At 35.5% G+C, this 18,408-nt stretch overlaps 3 protein-coding genes across 3 annotated transcripts; 1 reads left to right on the top strand and 2 right to left on the bottom strand.

Annotated features, from left to right (window-relative positions):
• The first annotated feature begins 3,189 nt into the window (after positions 1 to 3,189).
• LOC107014907 (F-box/kelch-repeat protein At1g80440) lies at positions 3,190 to 4,460 on the top strand. Its single transcript, XM_015215027.2, has one exon. It carries the CDS (start codon positions 3,282 to 3,284, stop codon positions 4,347 to 4,349), a length of 1,068 nt encoding a protein of 355 aa, XP_015070513.1. The 5' UTR covers positions 3,190 to 3,281; the 3' UTR covers positions 4,350 to 4,460.
• Positions 4,461 to 4,529: 69 nt separating this feature from the next.
• Positions 4,530 to 9,201, bottom strand: LOC107014906. The gene is made up of 5 exons (XM_015215026.2): positions 8,870 to 9,201; positions 7,525 to 8,606; positions 6,176 to 7,029; positions 5,166 to 5,222; positions 4,530 to 4,932 (listed from the first exon to the last, which is right to left on the bottom strand). The coding sequence occupies exons 2-5, from the start codon at positions 8,501 to 8,503 to the stop codon at positions 4,687 to 4,689; spliced, it is 2,136 nt and encodes a 711-aa protein (XP_015070512.1). The 5' UTR covers positions 8,504 to 8,606; positions 8,870 to 9,201; the 3' UTR covers positions 4,530 to 4,686.
• A 1,211-nt stretch (positions 9,202 to 10,412) lies between these two features.
• Positions 10,413 to 17,065, bottom strand: LOC107015163 (protein MLN51 homolog). The gene is made up of 12 exons (XM_015215346.2): positions 16,313 to 17,065; positions 14,544 to 14,646; positions 14,205 to 14,440; positions 13,285 to 14,123; positions 12,873 to 12,981; positions 12,489 to 12,614; positions 11,860 to 11,915; positions 11,716 to 11,761; positions 11,541 to 11,609; positions 11,360 to 11,436; positions 10,891 to 10,978; positions 10,413 to 10,801 (listed from the first exon to the last, which is right to left on the bottom strand). The coding sequence occupies exons 1-9, from the start codon at positions 16,813 to 16,815 to the stop codon at positions 11,582 to 11,584; spliced, it is 2,046 nt and encodes a 681-aa protein (XP_015070832.1). The 5' UTR covers positions 16,816 to 17,065; the 3' UTR covers positions 10,413 to 10,801; positions 10,891 to 10,978; positions 11,360 to 11,436; positions 11,541 to 11,581.
• Positions 17,066 to 18,408: the final 1,343 nt, after the last annotated feature.

Here is an 18,408-nt window from a genome sequence, read left to right as displayed (position 1 = left end):
TCGTGCATCAAATTAATGTATCAGCGCTTCTATTGTTGTATCATTTGAGGGATTTGGGGAATTTTAAACTTATAAGGAATAAATGGTAATTTTACCTTAAAAATATGTGATTTATGTACTTTGCCCATGATAAATTAGTAGTTCTGTTTAAATATAAACTATTCAGACTATATACGAGCTTAAATTTTAATTATTTTTATCTAGATTAAATTTTTTTAATTCAAAAGTGTATCAAATATAAAATAATATTTACTTTGAAAATCAATTCCAGACTCATTCTAATTTATCTTTTTGAAGTTGAATTTTTTATATTAAAAATATTCATATTGACGGAGTTAAAGATTATTGATCTTAATTTTGAACAATCTTCTTTTGATAAGCTAATTTTTTGGATTGAGTCAAGTTCGAGATATAAATAAAGAATAAGCTTTTGTCCGCACATTTAACGAATTGCTGTAGATGAAGTATTTCTACAAATCTTTTACGTGACGATGGTTTTCTAAAGATTATTATCCATATAATGTCAAATGCCCATATCCTTGATGTGTGTTTCTGTCTTTTCTTCTTTGTTTCGAATTTTTAATCATCTTCGATAAAATTTCTTTAATTTTAATACAAATTTTGCGTTTAAATATTCAGTATAGAAAATATTTTAATAAAAAATACTTTTATTTTAAATTAACTTATGGGACGTGAATTCAAATAATTTGAGGTTTGTATACAAGCACGGCACAGTAAATATGACAAAAAAAGCACATTTTTAAATAAGGTTAATTACTTGAGTGCACTATTTGTCTTTGCTACTACTATACAATAAGAAAAATAGAAAGCACATTTTTCTTTTTGGAAAAAATAAGAGGAATTACTTGAGTGCACTATCTGTTACCATCAAATTTAGTGACTTACACACTATATAACATGATCATTTACTATTTTTTGACATTCGTTTGGCGTGTAAAATGAATGTCATCATTTTTGCCGTTTATTTATGGTGATAGAGTTATAATTTTTTTAACATGAAGAAGTAAACATATAAAAAGTAAACACATAAAGAAGCTCAAGGGAGGGTGGAGGGTTTAACATATGTTATATAGAAAAAAATGTTTGAAATATGATAGAATTTCGATCAAAATTATTGTAACAATATCGAACTTCGATAAAGGTATATATGTGTCCACGTGAATATCATAAATATTGTATCATTATTAATGCTAATGTGTCCACGTGAAAACATACATACCGTTAAAATATACTATTAAATAGTATAAGAGATAAAAAAATTCTCTATAAAATTTGGTATTATAACAACAATTTTAATCAAAATTGAAATACTTTTCAGATATTTCCCATATATAAGCATTTGGCTTTTAATAGCTCCACCCCTGTTGACTTGAGTGATTTTTTTGATATTTCACTCAAAAGTTAAATCTTCATACCACAATGCAATTTTTTTCTTAATTGAATTTATATTCAGATTAGTGTTGTGAAAGAGAGAATTGAGACTTCAAAAATATTTTAAGTTTTCAATTATATTCATTATATATAAAAAAAAGTAATTATATTTTGAAGGAAATTGTTCTTTTTGTAGAGCTTTGGATTCTTCAACTAATTCATAGTTTCTTGAGTTGTACAATGTTGTTGAATTGTTGTATCTTGGAAGTGACAAGTCAAGAGTGATACTATTAGATCGGCGTAATTTATGACGCAATGTGCTTGAATCTCCCAAATGAGAAAGAGATATCTGCTCCTCAACTTAAAAATTTGCTTATTTATTTTTGATATTTTATTTTCAACTGTAATATATTATATTTGTAGTATATTATACCAATACACTTAGAGTCTGTTTAGACTGATTTTATTATTTCAACTTTAAAATAAATTCTTATAAATACTTTTTAACTTTATTCAAACACCTTAAATTTTTTTAAAAATTATTTAATTTAAAAACATTTAAAATAAGTCATATTTTCTTTCTCAAACTGTTTGGTTGGCTTTTATTTATGTTGAAGATTTTTTAAAATCTACTATTTCGATTTAGGCCCAATATGAAACATTATGTGATGGGATATCTCGTGGTCTGTTTCTAGTCCTTTTCCTTCTAGAAGAAATAAAAAAGTGATGTACATAAAGTGTGTTTAGTTACCACTTCTTTTTAACTTACTATATGGAGTAGTATGTATATTATAATACACATTTAATAACATCAAAAATCAAAAATCATGAATTTCAAATCTTTAATTGTATTTTGTAGACGTTATTAACAAGTCATAAAATAATTAGAGTAATAATAATGTCACTTTCACCTTCTACAATAATATATATTTCTAGGGCACCTCTAATGGATATTATCAACGTGCTACACGAATATGTCACATTCGTGGTGTTGCAAGAATATATAAAAATTATAAGGTACATGTTCTCTTTATTTACGGTGAAAATAATTTTTTATGCGTTCATTTCGTTGAAAAGGAGTTAATTCAAATTAATTTCTGTAAAAAATAAAAAGTTATATCTCAATAAAAAATAATCTGTTACATTGAAAAGAAGTTTAACTTGAATTAGTAAAAAATCACTTAGTAAAAATAACTTTTTATTCAATGTTTATTTTCATTGAAAAGAAGTTTAACTTAAACTAGTTTTTCATACGTAAAAAAATTACTTTTAACTTTCACTAATATTCATAAAAAAGTTACTTTGATAATTTTTTGATGAAAATTGATTAGGACATTTCTATTCTAATTTAAAATGTTTTTTAAAACTCAAGAAAACTCCAACCTAATTAATAAACATCATATGACCGATCCAATCCAACTCCCAATCTTCTAAATTGATTCATTCAAAATTTCATACATGATCACATAGGTATTTATTTTCATGAAAAGTTATATACCAACAAAAAAATTATAAATACACAATATTTATCCTCTCTAAATTCAATAATCTTAAACTGTTAAAAGTATGATAAATACTTTTTAATTTTTAATTAAAGATTTCAAATTCGAGTAAAAAGCGGAGCATCTTAAATCTCTTTTTATTGTCTTCTAGAAGAACTAAAAATGGGTTGTACGAGTGTCAATAGAACACCCACTTTTATAGTCACTGAAACATCAATTTTCCTTCTAGAAACTTAGTTTCTCCTTATGCCAATTATCTTCCTAACCTTTAACTTCCAGCTAAAAAGTATGCCCATAAGGTCCCCTCCATTAATTCAAGATTCCTTTATTTCTCTCTCTTCTTCTTCTACACATATAAAAATCCATTAAGTTATCCCTTTTTTTCTCATGGAGCTTATTCCCACTCTTCCTTATGATATCGGACTCGAATGTCTAATTCGAGTTCCTTATAATAATTTCTCATCACTTACTTCCGTCAGTAGAAACTGGAAGCTTCAGATTGAGCTTCCCGAGTTTTGGAGACGAAGAAAAGCTACTGGTTCAACCCGTCAGGTGATTTTAATGGCGCAAGCCCGAATTGACCCGAGATTAAAACTCGGGTCATTTAAGTACTCTGCTTTTTCGGTTTACAAGCTTACGCTTTACGAACCGGAATCGGGTTATTGGGCCGAATTACCACCGGTTCCTGGAATTTCCGATGGGCTGCCAATGTTTTGTCAGCTCGTCGGAGTTGGATTGAATCTGGTGGTGATGGGCGGGTGGAACCCTCTTACTTGGGAACCTTCGAACGCCGTTTTTGTTTTTAGCTTTGTATCCGCCACGTGGCGACGTGGAGCCGACATGCCTGGGTGCCGGAGATCATTTTTCGGTTGTGCGTCGGATTCTGAACGGACGGTGTACGTCGCCGGAGGTCACGACGAGGAGAAAAACGCACTCAAATCGGCGATGGCGTATGACGTGGCAAGGGATATGTGGGCCCCAGTGCCAGACATGACAAGTGAGAGAGATGAATGTAAATGCTCCTTTTTTGAAGGTAAATTCCACGTCATCGGTGGATATGACACGAGCATGCAAGGCCAGTTCGGTACGAGCGCTGAGTCATTCGATCCTTCCACGTGGCAGTGGGACCAAGTCAACGGACATTTCTTTGAATCTGCCACGTGTCCAAGAACCTGCGTTGAGGGTGGGGACGGCAAATTGTACTTGTGCCGGGACGGTGATGTGCTGGCACTCGATAAGTCTACGTGGCAAGCTGTGGCGGCAATTCCGGTGGAGCTCCGGAGCGTAGCTTTTGTGACAGCATGGAGGGGTAAAATTCTGATGACTGGTTCTATGGGATTTAATGAACCCCACAATACGTATGTTCTTGATTTAAAGAGTTATAGATGGACCAAAATGGATACTCCGGTGTACTTTTCCGGCCACGTTCAATCCGGCTGCTGCCTGGAGATGTAAAAGGAGTTTGTTTTGATTGTACAGTTAGTTATAAATCAGAAAATTTTAATTAGTTCTGTTGTGATGATAAAACATACATGCTATATGAAAAAATCGGAGTTGTTCGCCCTATGTAACGCGAATCCAATGCAGTACTAGACATCAGATGGGAACAGGTAGCTGGGCTGGTACAACAGTAAAAAAAGAAAGAAGAAGAATCTCTATTAATAAAAACAACTATCTTTCGTACTGTACAAAAGACTGATTCTTGATCTGTGTTTTCTAAGGGAAGAAGAGGAACAACTTACAGCAATACAGGAAAAATGTTTTTAACAGAAAAAATGGTCTGCATTCGATCTTATTTTATTCTCATGCAGTCGTATAGTACTTCTCCGAATCTCTTGTACATGTGCTTCTTTAGGTACATATCCTTTACTTTCTTTCTTCCATTGCTTCCCAATCGTTGCCTTTCCGAGGGATTGTTCAGCAAATACTGGAGATTTTCGGCAAGGACTTGAGTGCCTGGACGTCCCAAAGAATGAAGAAGACCTGTTACGTTATGTTCAACGATCTCCTTTGTGCCTCCAGCATCTGTTCCCAGCACCTGTAAAAAAATTATATGTTAAATCCACTTTATTTGGCCAACAAGAAACTTTGCATTGTGTTCAGAGCCAGTGTATATTATCACAAGATTCAACTAATATGTCGCAGATTACTGCTCCATGATCATACACTCTGTAGCTCGGCAAGTGTATTTAAAAGAAACAACGACTTTCTATCTCATACAAAAAGTACATGCACATTATACTATTGGCAGGACGGAATTGAGAATCTTACAGGAAGACCAAATGCCATTGCTTCAATTGTCACTCTCCCAAATGTTTCTCCAAGTCCCTGCAAAAAGTAAACAGCCATTACTCGAGATAAATAAGTAGTAACTACTTGAAGGAAACCAATAGTAGTCCGAGACGTATCCATATGATCATTGTAACCATTCCAGGAAATATGTTTCAATGAGATGTACTACTTTCTAGTACTCCTTTTTCATACATTATCTGTCATTGTGCACAGTATGGTCTCATTCAACAGCAAAAAACTTTAGAATCCTTACTTCTACCACCAGACTAATATATGCCCCATGCTCCCTAAAAAACTGAGCTAACTAATAGGATTAAGCATTAAGTAGTTGCTGACGGACTGCTTTCCCTTTCTTCCCAACCAAAAGACCAAAGTCAAACAAACTTCATGCTCAAGGTTCAACTTTTTCCTCGCACTTCTAATTTGAAGCTTATGAAGAACCAATTTCATTCTATCTCCTACCCTCTAGAGAACCACTGAAAACCAGAATAACAAAAAATCTCTGTACTCGTGATTTTGGTATAGTTCCTCATATAAATCCAAGTCGAATTAATTAATCAATGGATACAAGAAAGCCAACTAACAAAGGTTCTCAATTCATTGGGAGACCCATAATTTGTACTTGCTAGTTGCGAAAATGTATTGACTTGGTACTTATTACTGAAAACAATTTCACATTGCTGGGTAATATTTACATTTATTGAGAAATCTTACAAGAGGTGACACAAACTTACGATACTTTCACGTTTCAATCTGAAATATCACCAATCGTGAAAAATAATTTAGATTTGCACATATCACAGGAAACATCTACTCTCTCATATTTGTCTATTATACTTGACCTACAGTCTCTTTTAACTCTGTTCTAATTTTACTTTAACTCCCCCATAGACTCTTATATAATAGTATTAATATCTCCCAGAAACATTGACACTGTACATTTGCTGAACTGAACAATAATCGAATTAGATATAGTTGTAAGGGCTAACCTGAGAATTCATTACATAAGCGTCTGCAGCAGCATAAAGTGCAGCGACACGAGTGGTTGATGGAGTCCATAGTACTGTGTTTGCCAAGTTAGAATGCTGATTTAGAAAATTGAGAAGTGCTTTAACATAAGGCACCTTATTGCTCTTGGATCCGACTGAGCCAATAAGAACCTTAAGCTTTTCTCCCTGCTTTCCTTCAGGCAAGGAGAAAAGCTTTCGAGTTCCTCTATCATTTTCAATTCCAGCTGTATAGTTAACCCCCTTAATGAAAAGCTGGGGTACCTGCAATGCTTCAGTTTCTTGGTTATTTGACAAGGTGGAGGATTCTTTTTTCCATTCACCAAATTGTTTCCAGTTATAAAGCAATGTCCTTTTCTGATATTCTCGTCTTTTAACAGCAGATCCATTTAGAGGAGGAGCTCCCTCAATCAGCAAGCGTGTTGTTTCAAGAAGCAGAAACTGACCCTTTCCAGGATTTATACTACTCAAGGACATGACAAGCATATCATTGTCTGTCAGCCCCATTTCTTTCCTCACAAAATCTCTTAGGAGCTGCCTCTTTTCCAGCATCTTCTCAGGACTGAATAGTGGAGTGCTCAGTGAGCACGGGATGCCTGCTACAAAAGCCAGTTCATCACTAATAGAAAGTGGAACCAGTGCAGGCTGAGTTTTGAGCTTTATATGTTCTTCCTCACACCAAGCTAACCAGCGCTTAGACTGTGATTCAGAAAGAAAGATAAGTTTTTTCACTCGGTTGAAAGCAAGTTTAGCCCGATCGAAGTATTCCCGCCGGTTTTCCATGATCCACCAAGTAATTTGAGTTGAACCTAGCACAGTACGTGCTGCATATTGTTCTGAAAGAGAAATATCAATCGTCCGAAGTTAGCCAAGGCACACAAGGAGAAGAAAAGAACAGAAGCAAATTCATAGAATTTATTAAGGCTAAAATCAAGAAAATCAAAGACTATAATCCTAGCACAGCCAAAAGAAAGATTTTTTCATGGAGCAAAAGAACTGATTAATAGTACATCATTCTAGGAAAATTCAAATCTCACTCAAGAGTTGCAATAAAGTTTACACAAAAGGTTGCACTGAGAACTGGCAAAAATCGGCTCCTTTATTGAAATAATGAGAATCCAAAATTTTAGATTATAGCTAAGAGCATAACACATTTTTTGGTTCAGTGTGATATAAACTGAATTATAGGAGACCTATCAGTTGAACATGATGTGTTGCAGCTATGCTATCAGTTAAGAATGAAGATCTCATTAAAAGCACAACTTGCCACATTAAAACTCTATAGAAGATGGATGCAGTGATCATACATAGCAAATGTCGGAAGTGCTCACCTATCCATGATGCACACACTGCAGAACCTGCAATAATAAGATCTGCTTTCATGGCTGTTTTGAAACTGAGGTCTGATTTGTCTTCTAGCACTTTGATCTTTCTTCTAGATAGTTCTGACATTAAACCCCCTCTTTTGCTGAGAGGTACTACATAAACTGTGGCCCCACAGCTCAAAAGCTCCGTAGCCAATTCCAACATGGCAAGTGGAGCTCCAGTCATAGAGAGTTCATGGAGTATCAGCACAAACTTCCTAGACCAAACAAGACGTGCAAACTGACTTTTTCTATCACAGGTTCCTGACCGCTTTTCAGGACTCCACTCCAAAATTTTGTCCTCTATTGACCCAAATGGACCAACTAGCAGGCCATACGTAGTATTTCGCTTGGGTATTTCCTCTTCTTGAACTTCAATATCGTCAGTTTTTACTTCTGCCACCACCTTCTTCTTACCACGAGTCTTCCTACGAGAAGCACGCGTAGATTTCTTGCTCTTCTTCTTAGGAGATGAAACCTTGTCGGATACCACAGTGTTTCCCTGTTTAGCCAAGACCACATCCAGGTCCATTGAATTGCCCTGTGTTTTATTACTTGGAGGCTTGACTGCTAAAGACTCCTCATTCGCAACTAGAATTCGTTGATTTTTTTCCTCTGGTTGAGAAGTTCCATTGGCAACATCACCTCCAGATCCTCCAAAAATACCTTCCTTATTGTCTCCATGAGCCCATCTTGACTGGACATAAAATCCTCCATAGGCCCAAAGAGTAATCAGAAGCAACCAAAGTACAATGCGGTTACTTCTAAACCACTGAGAACCAAAAGCACTTATTTTACCATCTCTTCGCGGTGTTCGTCCAGAATTCAATCTCCTGAAGGAAGGAGATCCTCCTCTAGGAGTTGATCTTCCTGACAATGTTGACTTCGCAGGGACGGGACCATTCAGCCTCAAGGGTGATAGTCTTACTACATTCAATTCCTCCATTAGTTGGACATGTATGCTACAAATGTTTATTCAACATTGCTAGCTACTGAGCCAATTTAATGAAACAACACCGTTGACTTGCTAGCTTCTTCAAATATCATACCTAAACAAGGAACAAATCTCAGATTCTTTTTTTTTTTAATTAGTTTTTAAGAATACACTAATCACTTTCTTGGATTTAGTACAGCGAAAAATACTTCTTTTCCAACTTTCTTGAACCCAAAACCCTTCTCCAGTTCCAAGAACAAACATAGTACAAGTTTACAAAATTAAAGCTTAATACATCAACAATCTGTCAACTACCCACAACCCCAAATTAGATAAGAAGATTATAAACTTACTAAAAAAGAAAAAAAAAACACTTACAAGATTAAAGAAACTGATGATTCCAGAGAAAATTCCCTTCCAAGATCTCAACTTGAATTGACAGAGATATTGATGGGGTTTTGGATCTTCTTGATTAAACAAGAATTAGTCCAAATGATTACTCACTCTTATTAAAGTTGATTTCTTTCTTACAGAAAATAAGCATTCAAGAAAATGAAAAAATGGAGAAAGTGTAAAATGGGTAGTAGAAGAAAGCAACTTCAGTTAAAAAATGATGAAAACAGGGGAGCTTATGCCCCCACAATAAAGACCCCAGAAAGAAAGAGAGACCAATGTCTGAAGAACACTGAATTGAAAGATTTTCTATTTTTTTTTTTCCTTTTCGGGTTTTTTGTCTTGGTTCCGTTTTTCATTTTTTAATTTTAATTTTAATTAATGTACTAAATTACGTGTCACCGACGCTTTATCTTTCAAATGAACAGTTGGAGGGATGTAAAAAAGAACTGATCGCCATTTTTTTTAATTATAAATTTTAGGAACCACATAGTTTTAATAAGAAATTGTAATTTATTCGTTTTTAGATTGTAATCATACTAATCTCTTAAAAAGTGACACAAATCAAATATATATTATATAGTTCGAATACATTAAATAATATCTCGAACACATTATAACATAAACTGAATACATAATATGTAGCTCGAATACATTAACGAGTATCTCACATACATTATAACATAAACTGCATATAAAATATATAGCTCGAATACATAATATGTAGCTCAGTTACATTAAAAATTAACTTAGATACATTATACAATATATTGGATACATATTATGTATTGGAGTGATTTTCGCTTTTTTTTTTTTAAGACACAAGTTGAAAAACAACGCTTCTCAGCCTATGTATGGTGACGTCATGTGAGTGGCATTGAGATTTGAAAGAAATAATTTTCACATAGGAATTTGGCATTGTTATGAAAAGATGTTATAAATATACTTGCATAAGTCCTAGCTCATAAGTAAGTCTATATATTATATTATGAATAATAATAAAATGTGAATCACAAATTTATCGGGTAAAGTATATTATGAATAATAATAAGATGTGAATTTAATCACAGATTTATCGCGCACTTAAATTCTAGCATCATTAGATGATTTTAGATCTTACATTACAATTCAGTTTTCATGTATTAGAATACTTATCCCAGCATAATTTGTCGCATAATTAAACGTAATTTTTCATTCCTAATATTTGATAAGAGGCTGAGGAATTTATTAGGAAAAAATTTGTAATAAATAAGAATTATGCATCTACCTAACTAATTGACTGATTTAACTTTCAAGTGAGTGGCATTATTTAAATGCTCGAGCTTTGTGAATTGTGATAATTTAAGGTGGGTGTGCTGTATGAACAGCCAAGAGAGAATCTGTTTCCACTTTGAAAATAAACAACTGACTCATCCATCATCAATGTCATTTATTGCAGGAAAATATAGTAAGTAATAAACAAGTAGCAGAAGATGCGTATTGCGTAATGCTCACTCATGCCGTTACACAATTTACCCAGTAGTCTCAGTTTTCCACAATAAGGCCACAATTATTATACAACAAACGATCAGGTCATATGTCATGACAAGCACTTATAAAAACATAAAACTGAAAGCCATGCAACACATAATGCTTGATTGGTGCCAGTGAAATGGCAGAGAGATGAAAAGTCTGGACAAACCAAAGTCTCTTTAAAACAAAATTTATTATTCAATGTCTGAGCAAGACACGCTCTCTTGTTAACATAATATTTAAAAGACACTAGAGCCATCTACTCAGAAGAGAAAAAACTTCACATAATAAGAGAACAGATGCAACTGCTTCCGGACTGTTACCATTATTTTCCATCACCATTTGAAGAAACTCTATCAACATCTTTTACTTCCTTCAGTTACAAAAACCCCAAGCCACAAGAACCTGAGATATAACAAAGGAAGTAAGAAACTTATTACTGAATTTAGAAGAAACATACACTAAGCATGATGACAAGGGTACTGTAATGGTACCATATATTTAAACAAATAACTGCCACCCGTCAAGCTGCAGTGTATCCCCGAAAGTGAAGCAGCATGAGCAGGCGTTTGTCATGTAAACCTGGGGATAAGAAGTACAGAAGGACGGGAGAATACAATGAACATAGGTCCACAAAAAATGAAAAGGAAAAGATGTATGAATAAATAGTATAATAGATGTCCCAAATACAAAGACACTTTAGAGCTACAGATCAAGGAGCCATTACACAAATTCCTTCCAAGTTCAAATTGCCACTTGATAAACCACTAATAGTGCTTTTCCTTTTACATTTTTCTTTTCTGTTCCCTTCATATTTTAGGGGGGGGGGGGGGGCAATTCCCACAGTAACAAAATATGCAGAAAGATTACACTTGGTGGAAATTCCAAAATGCTGAATCATTTCACAAGAAACAAAAGACGAGAAAATACGATATTACAAGTCCTGAGAAAAATCATCATTACCTAAAATACATCACAACACATGAGAACCCTAGATACTCCAGAGCAACACTTGGAGAACATAGGGTCTAGGAGAGGGCCTGCAGCACCACAAGTTTTAATAAGAAATTTGTGACACTCAAACCACTGATGGAAAATTTTAACAGTAAATTGATGGAAAAAAAAAGGTTTCAACAAAGTTGACCTTAATCTGCTTATTCAAACAGCTCCAACCTACAAACTAGCTCACTGATCAAACTTCATCTCCGTATATCTGCAAGGAACAAATGAATTCAACACTTGCAAACCAACAAATACATGAACTTAAGCAAAAATGGGAAGGGCTGGAAATAGCACATCCCATTTCAGAATAAGCTTACCTCCGAGGATTCTTCTGGCGCTGGCCTAAGTCATCATTTGAGAGCTCTGAAAGATGGAATGGGGCATAAAAGATGAGTCATATAGAACAACAGTTTTGCAACAGCACAGCAAATTATACAAAATTAGAAGATGCATATACTCACCTAGTCGCTGTTGGGGATTGCTTTCATTATTTGGCTTACTGGCACTATTCTCTTTGCTGCAAAGAGAAGTGATTGTTAAGTTTCTTTTCGATTAATTACAAAAAAAATTTAAAAAATGCCTGCTACATATAGCAATATTTACAGAATCAAGAAATCATTTTCTCACTATATGTAATAACATTTGTTATGTTTCGAAGCGAGAAAAATGGCAAAATCACAACCAGTAACTCTCAAGCACATAAAGACACTGCACAAGCAGAACTCTCTCCTCCTCCAAGAGTGCTCCTCAGATTAAAATTTCAATAAATATCCATCAACAGCCGAAACAACAAAATGGATCTGTCAACTTTTGGCAACAATTGTACAGGCTGTATTTGTTTTCTCGAGTTATATAAACTGGTCAAGCTTTTTCATAAGAGAAAAATATGGGTCACGCTTTTCTAGACACTCATGAGTTCACACAACATGAGTAAGTGCTCACAGAATAAAAGATGGTAACATCTCTACTAAGCAAAATGCGGGAGTAAATGGAAATTAATGAAAGAAGTTAGTAGATCAAGTATGACACCAACATGCCAGCACAAAGATGATACTAATGAAACTCGAATATACTGAAATGGAGGTGAGACCTTGGAGCAGCAGTGAGAGAAGATATTTGCCCAGATGGACGAGCATGATAGGCACCATCCATAGCAATATATGGCGAACAGTATGTTGCACCTAATGCTCCAGCAGCTCCAGCTAAAACTGGCAACCTGGCAATTGAAAAGCAAAATCATTTAAAAATCACCCAATATACACAAACCAGTATATCAATATTTATGATATGATTTTGTTAGCTGATTTTTAAGATGGATCATACATATATAAAAACAATTCAGAAAGAACGTATGGCTCCACCCATAGACATTCACAACTGGGTATATGATCAGGAATGCCTAAGCAATAACCCATACAGCACATGAAAATTACACTATTTTTATGAGGTTGCCACATTGCCATAAGAACCTTACCATGTCATCTCAGAATTCCCCAAACCAAGTTGTGGCTGACCAACATATACAGGAAAAGCCATGCCAACAGCAGGAATGCCACCGCGGTGCTGGCCGCCAAATTGCATGACTGCAAATTTCAGAAGAAAGAAATACAAAGTGTCACTGGGGAACTGCAGGTACAATGATGATTTTCCATTAGGAAGATGCACCAATATGATTACCATAATCTACTAATCACACAGATGAACATTCTTCATAGGTATCGCATCTCATAAAATTATAGCATAATTTCTAGAAAAAAAATCCAGGCCACTAAAAACAAATTGAGTGAAAGCGTACCGAACAACATCCTATCTGAACCATCCTAAGGGGCATGTTGATTTTATAAAGATTTTTTTTACGATGAGGTAGCCAATTATAAAAGGTCTACCTGGCAAAAAGGCTGGTGTTGTAGGAAAGTTCTGATCACCACCACCCATGCTTCCAGGTGCACCCATAACCTGAGCTCCGCCATAGAGAACTGATCCCCTTCCAGTGCTCTGAAGAGTGCCTTTTCCTTTTGCAACCATAGCACTCTTTGATTTACTTGAATCTGAAGAAGACTCAAACTCCCCAGTTTCAGAGATAGATTGTCCAGCTTTGGGTGGAGATGAACCTTGAGATCTAGTACCAGATCGCTGAGCAAACTGTTGACCAGTAGCTTGGAAAGTAGGTTGGCCTCGACCTAAAACAGGATTCCTCTGAGTCGAATTGAGATTTGTCGGCTGAGGAGCTCTGTTGAATTGGTTGTTTATCACAGGAGATTGGTAATTCACATTTGGCATTGCATTAAATCCTCTTCCTTGGCCTCTCAATGGTTGTGACTGAGTAGGACTTATTGTCGAGGAACCAGGAGCCAACTGCAAGCCGGGTGAAACCTTTGAAGCTACAGCAGTAATAGGATCAGATATATGAAGTTTGTCAATACTAACAGAATCACTGCCATTCTTCCCTCGTAACACTGAATTTGATTGTGACGCAGCAGAATTATCTCCTAAAACAGAAGGATGAACACTGCGGCTACTTGTCCCAGTTTGCAGTTCCTTCTTGTGAGTCACATTGATCTCTTTAGTGGAGGAACTAGAGGGGTAAAACGGAGGAGAAGCAGAATTCAAGCTTGACACAAAACCTTGCTTTGCAGCTGTCGCTGCATCATTCTCTACATTTGATACAGGAGCAGATGCTTTGGCTGTGCTATGATATGAACGTTTCTCAACTGACGAACCAGATCTGAAAAATACGACTCAATGAACATCAAGAGTAATTATTACTGATGAGGAAAAGGAAAAAGTTAATTGAATCGATACTCACTGTTTGTTTGGTGGAGGGGGTGCATCGATATTGTCCTTAAATGTGGGTCGATACCTTCTTGGACCCCGACCTCTCATACCTTTTGGAGCATTATCCTGAATCTTCTGGATGTTGTTGCTCGGATAGCTGTCGTTGACATATGCTTTCGCTCTTCGTCCTCGCACAGTTCCACGCTCAGGCCCAGGCCCTCGCCCTCTGCCTCTACCTCGATAACGACCCCTAGATCCCCTCCTACCCTAAGGATTTTGATAAATAATATTGATTAGCAAAACAAATCATGCAAAAGACTAGGATAACAGATGAGCAAAAACAAAGAAACACGTAGCTAAAAGCATTCACCTCATCGTAATGCCTCTCCTCCACAGTCAACTCTTCAAACTTGTCATGTCCCCATTTCCTCTCATCTCTGGATTCCCATAACTTCCTTCCACCAAAAGTTCGCCTTAAAAGACAATTATACAACAATATCAAAATATGCTCATCATCCGTAAAGTGGTATGTACAAGCAACTTTTTCTTTTAAGAATGGTAACTTAAAGTGGTTCTGTACAAGCGACTTAGATGCAATTTATGTTGTTCGGCAGATTATCAGACCTGTACTCAATATCAATACACTTGGGAAGAGATTAAAAAAAATGACAATTCTGACATACTCTTAATGTTTAATCAAAATCTTCAACATGAGAGGAGTGAAAAAGATACAGATTGAACTGATATATGATTGTTCATGGCATACCAGCGTGATTTAAACATTTTCTCAACCCTATTCCCTAAATTTTAGTACTACTTTTGGCCTAGGCAACACAAACTAGCCTATCTATATCTCTATTGTACCACCTTCCGTCTTCACGGCACGGACTAGTATTCACTTCTATCTATTCAATTTAGATTTGAATGTGACAAATACAGACAATGAATGTTGTTTCTGCAATTTATTGCATGAGTTTAAAAGGAATACAAACAATTTTGTCTATCAATGTAGAAACACAGACTAGTATTAACTTCTATCTTTTCAATTTTAGATTTGAATGTGACAAATACAGAAAATGAATGTTGTTTCTGCAATTTATTGCATGAGTTTATAAGGAATTCAAACAATTTTGTCTATCAATGTAGAAACTAGTGTTGCACTTCTATCTAGCTACTATTTCTATTTTATGAACATTGCGTGTATATATGATTATATGAGCATCTTCTTGTCGGTTAAACCAAAAAATCGATCTGCTAAGAACCAAATAATGAATATCTTGTTGGTTTGATTATCGATTTGGCATGTTCACAAACCAAAAACCGATAATACATAAGATTGGACCAAATGGACCAATGCACACACCAACATCTAAGGGTTCAAACTTCAAATCGAGAAGTTCCGATAAAACAAAAACAAGAAAAAATATCTGTTAAGGGTCAGGCAAATTATCACAAGTTTCGACCTAAAAAGCAGCATCACGGAAGCATGATAGCTTGGTTGAGGAAAATACTATTCTAGGGAGGGATGTTCATATGGTAGAAAGAATTCTCTGAACGTGTGGGAATAAAACCAAGATGTGTCAGGGACAGAAGATGGTTCTGATAATCCATATTTTTATACTAAAGAGTGCTGCCCTATATTTTTATATGGAAATTGGTCATGGAATGCAATAAAGAGTGGTTTATAGAAATTTCGATCATTGGAACGATCGACATATCGAGGAAGTTATCGGTGACATCAATGTGAGTGAGTTCGATTTTGCAAATTAATGGCGCAGATGGACTAGAGATCAGGATTAGAATTGTGCAAGGCCAGAAAAGAATCACACATCCCTCTTTTATTTCATAAATAAATGCAGATATCTACAGTACGTTTTAGTAGCTAACTCTACTATCATGGTAAGTTTCTTTTTAGTAGCTGACTCAACTATCATGGTAAGTTTATCCTTAGATAATTTTTTTAAGAGTTTAACCTAGTTAGGAGTCCATGGTCCATATAGCTTTAAATTCTTAAAACACCTGCTGATTATCAAAAATATCTGCTGAAATACATAACTATTAACTATACACATGTAGGGTGCAAAACAAATAAAGTCAGATACCAATGCACCATCTGTGAGCATAAAGTATGTCCAGTACCTGTGTCGCCCACCAGCATTGTCTCGAAACCTGTCATCGTGCATGTAGAATGCTCCAGCAGTGGGCACCGCAAAAGGTTCATTCTCTTTCTTGCCCTCCTCCCCCTGCACATTATTCTCATTGTCATCATCAATCCCTTGACCCGACCCTGTTCCTTCTCCCACAACTTCCTCCGCTACTGCTTCAACCTTCTTAACACTTTCCTCGTGACCTCCGCCACTAGTTCCACCTACTTCCTGGTACTCATCCCCCTCATAGATTTCCTCGTCCTCCACATACTCTTCATCATCGTATTCCTCTTCTTCCTCCTCTTCATCATAATCAGCAGCAGCCCCCTGTCCTTCCGATTCACCATCGGATTCAATCATCCGAACAGACTTCTCTCTCTTCTCCACTTCCCTTTCTTCCTCCTCATCATCACTCGCTTCTCTTCTCCTCATCTTCAAGGACAACTTTGCTTCCTCCGGATCACTCTCATACTCTGCTTCCCCAGCACTCGCCATCACGCAAACCAAAATCTCGCTATAATTCACACGAAAAAACAGAACAGAACGAAACTTTTTCAAGCAATTAACAAAAAAAAATCGATAATTTATCAACCAGTAGAGGTTTTTGAGATTTGATCTGAATTTTGGTAAGGGGAATTGAAAACCCTAGAATTTTAGATGGTGAATTAGTTGTTCTATCACCAACCCCAGGCGATTAATTTGTGGACATTTTTAAACGTCTTTTTCTCAAATCGGTGTGTGTCGTCAGCATTTTTATATTATACTATATATAACAAAAAAAGAACTCTGTATATACATACGGATTCGGACTCGGATCCGGGGCCGTAGATTTGCTGGTCTCTTCTAGGTCGGTGGTCAATGATCATTTGGCCATTGGGCTTCTACATTTTATTTAGTGCCATTATTATTTAAATGACGATGCGACACTGAAAAGGTATAAGAGGTTGGTTATATGAGGAGTTAAGAAGAGGTAGATTGAAGAAGAATTGCACATGAAATATATAAATTTAGATAAGAAGATATGGAGATCGAAATTTATAGTATAAATTAATAGGTGTAATTGAGTGTTATCGTATTTTAAGTAGTATGATTTACATATTGCGAAAAAAGAATCATTTATGTGACTAGGAAGGTATTGTGGGTACTGAGTAGTAGCAGGTGGTAAAGATAATGACTGATAGATGTGGTGAGAAAATAATTATTGTTTATAGTGGAGTCGAATAAATCTGGTGGTTGGAGATGTTTCAGTGGTGACTGTCGGTTGTAATTGATGATTGTTATAATACTGTTAGTCGGTGGTTGCGGATAGTGGTGTATTATGATAATGATTGATTGTGATTATTAACACTGGTGTTGATGGTTATGACTAAAGATGGTGATAACAGTTAATAATGATGGATGACTATAATGGTTGATATTGTAGGCAAAAATAACACGGTGGTGGTGATTATAGCTAGAGATGGTAATAATAATTTATAATGGTGGTGATGAGAATGGTAGATATTAGGCAAAAACAACAGGATGGTGCGGAGCTACACCTTAGCATGGGTGGTCAAATGAAACCTTCGTCGTAAATCTTTTACGAATATATATGTTAAATATCACTATTTTTAGATATATACAATAATTGTTGAACAATCTTTACATATTAAAGTAAGATAGCCCAAGGGTTAAGGTTATTCAAAGTTGCATCAAGGGTTTGGGTTCAAGTAAAAAAAAAACTTAGTTTCTCACTTAAAGAAAACAAAAGTGACCAATATTTATAATCGAACGTCATTTATGTGACTAGAGAGGTATTGTGGATACTGGTAGTAGCAGGTAGTAATGGTGATGACGGATAGATATGGTGGGATATAATGATTGTTAATGGTGGAGTAGAATGAATCTGGTGGTTGGAGATATTCTACTGGTTATTGTCGATTGTAATTGATGATTGTTATGATAATGTAGGTTGATGGTTGTGAATGGTGGCGTATTGTGAATATGGTTGATTGTAGTGATTGATATTGGTGGTGATGATGATGGCTAGATATGGTAATAATAGTTAATAATGGAGGGTGACGTTAATGGTTGATATTGTTGGGCAAA

This window comes from Solanum pennellii, chromosome 3 (genome assembly GCF_001406875.1).
Source record: "Solanum pennellii chromosome 3, SPENNV200".
In the NCBI taxonomy this organism is placed as follows: Eukaryota; Viridiplantae; Streptophyta; class Magnoliopsida; order Solanales; family Solanaceae; genus Solanum; species Solanum pennellii.
This window is presented reverse-complemented; position numbering and strand designations above follow the sequence as displayed.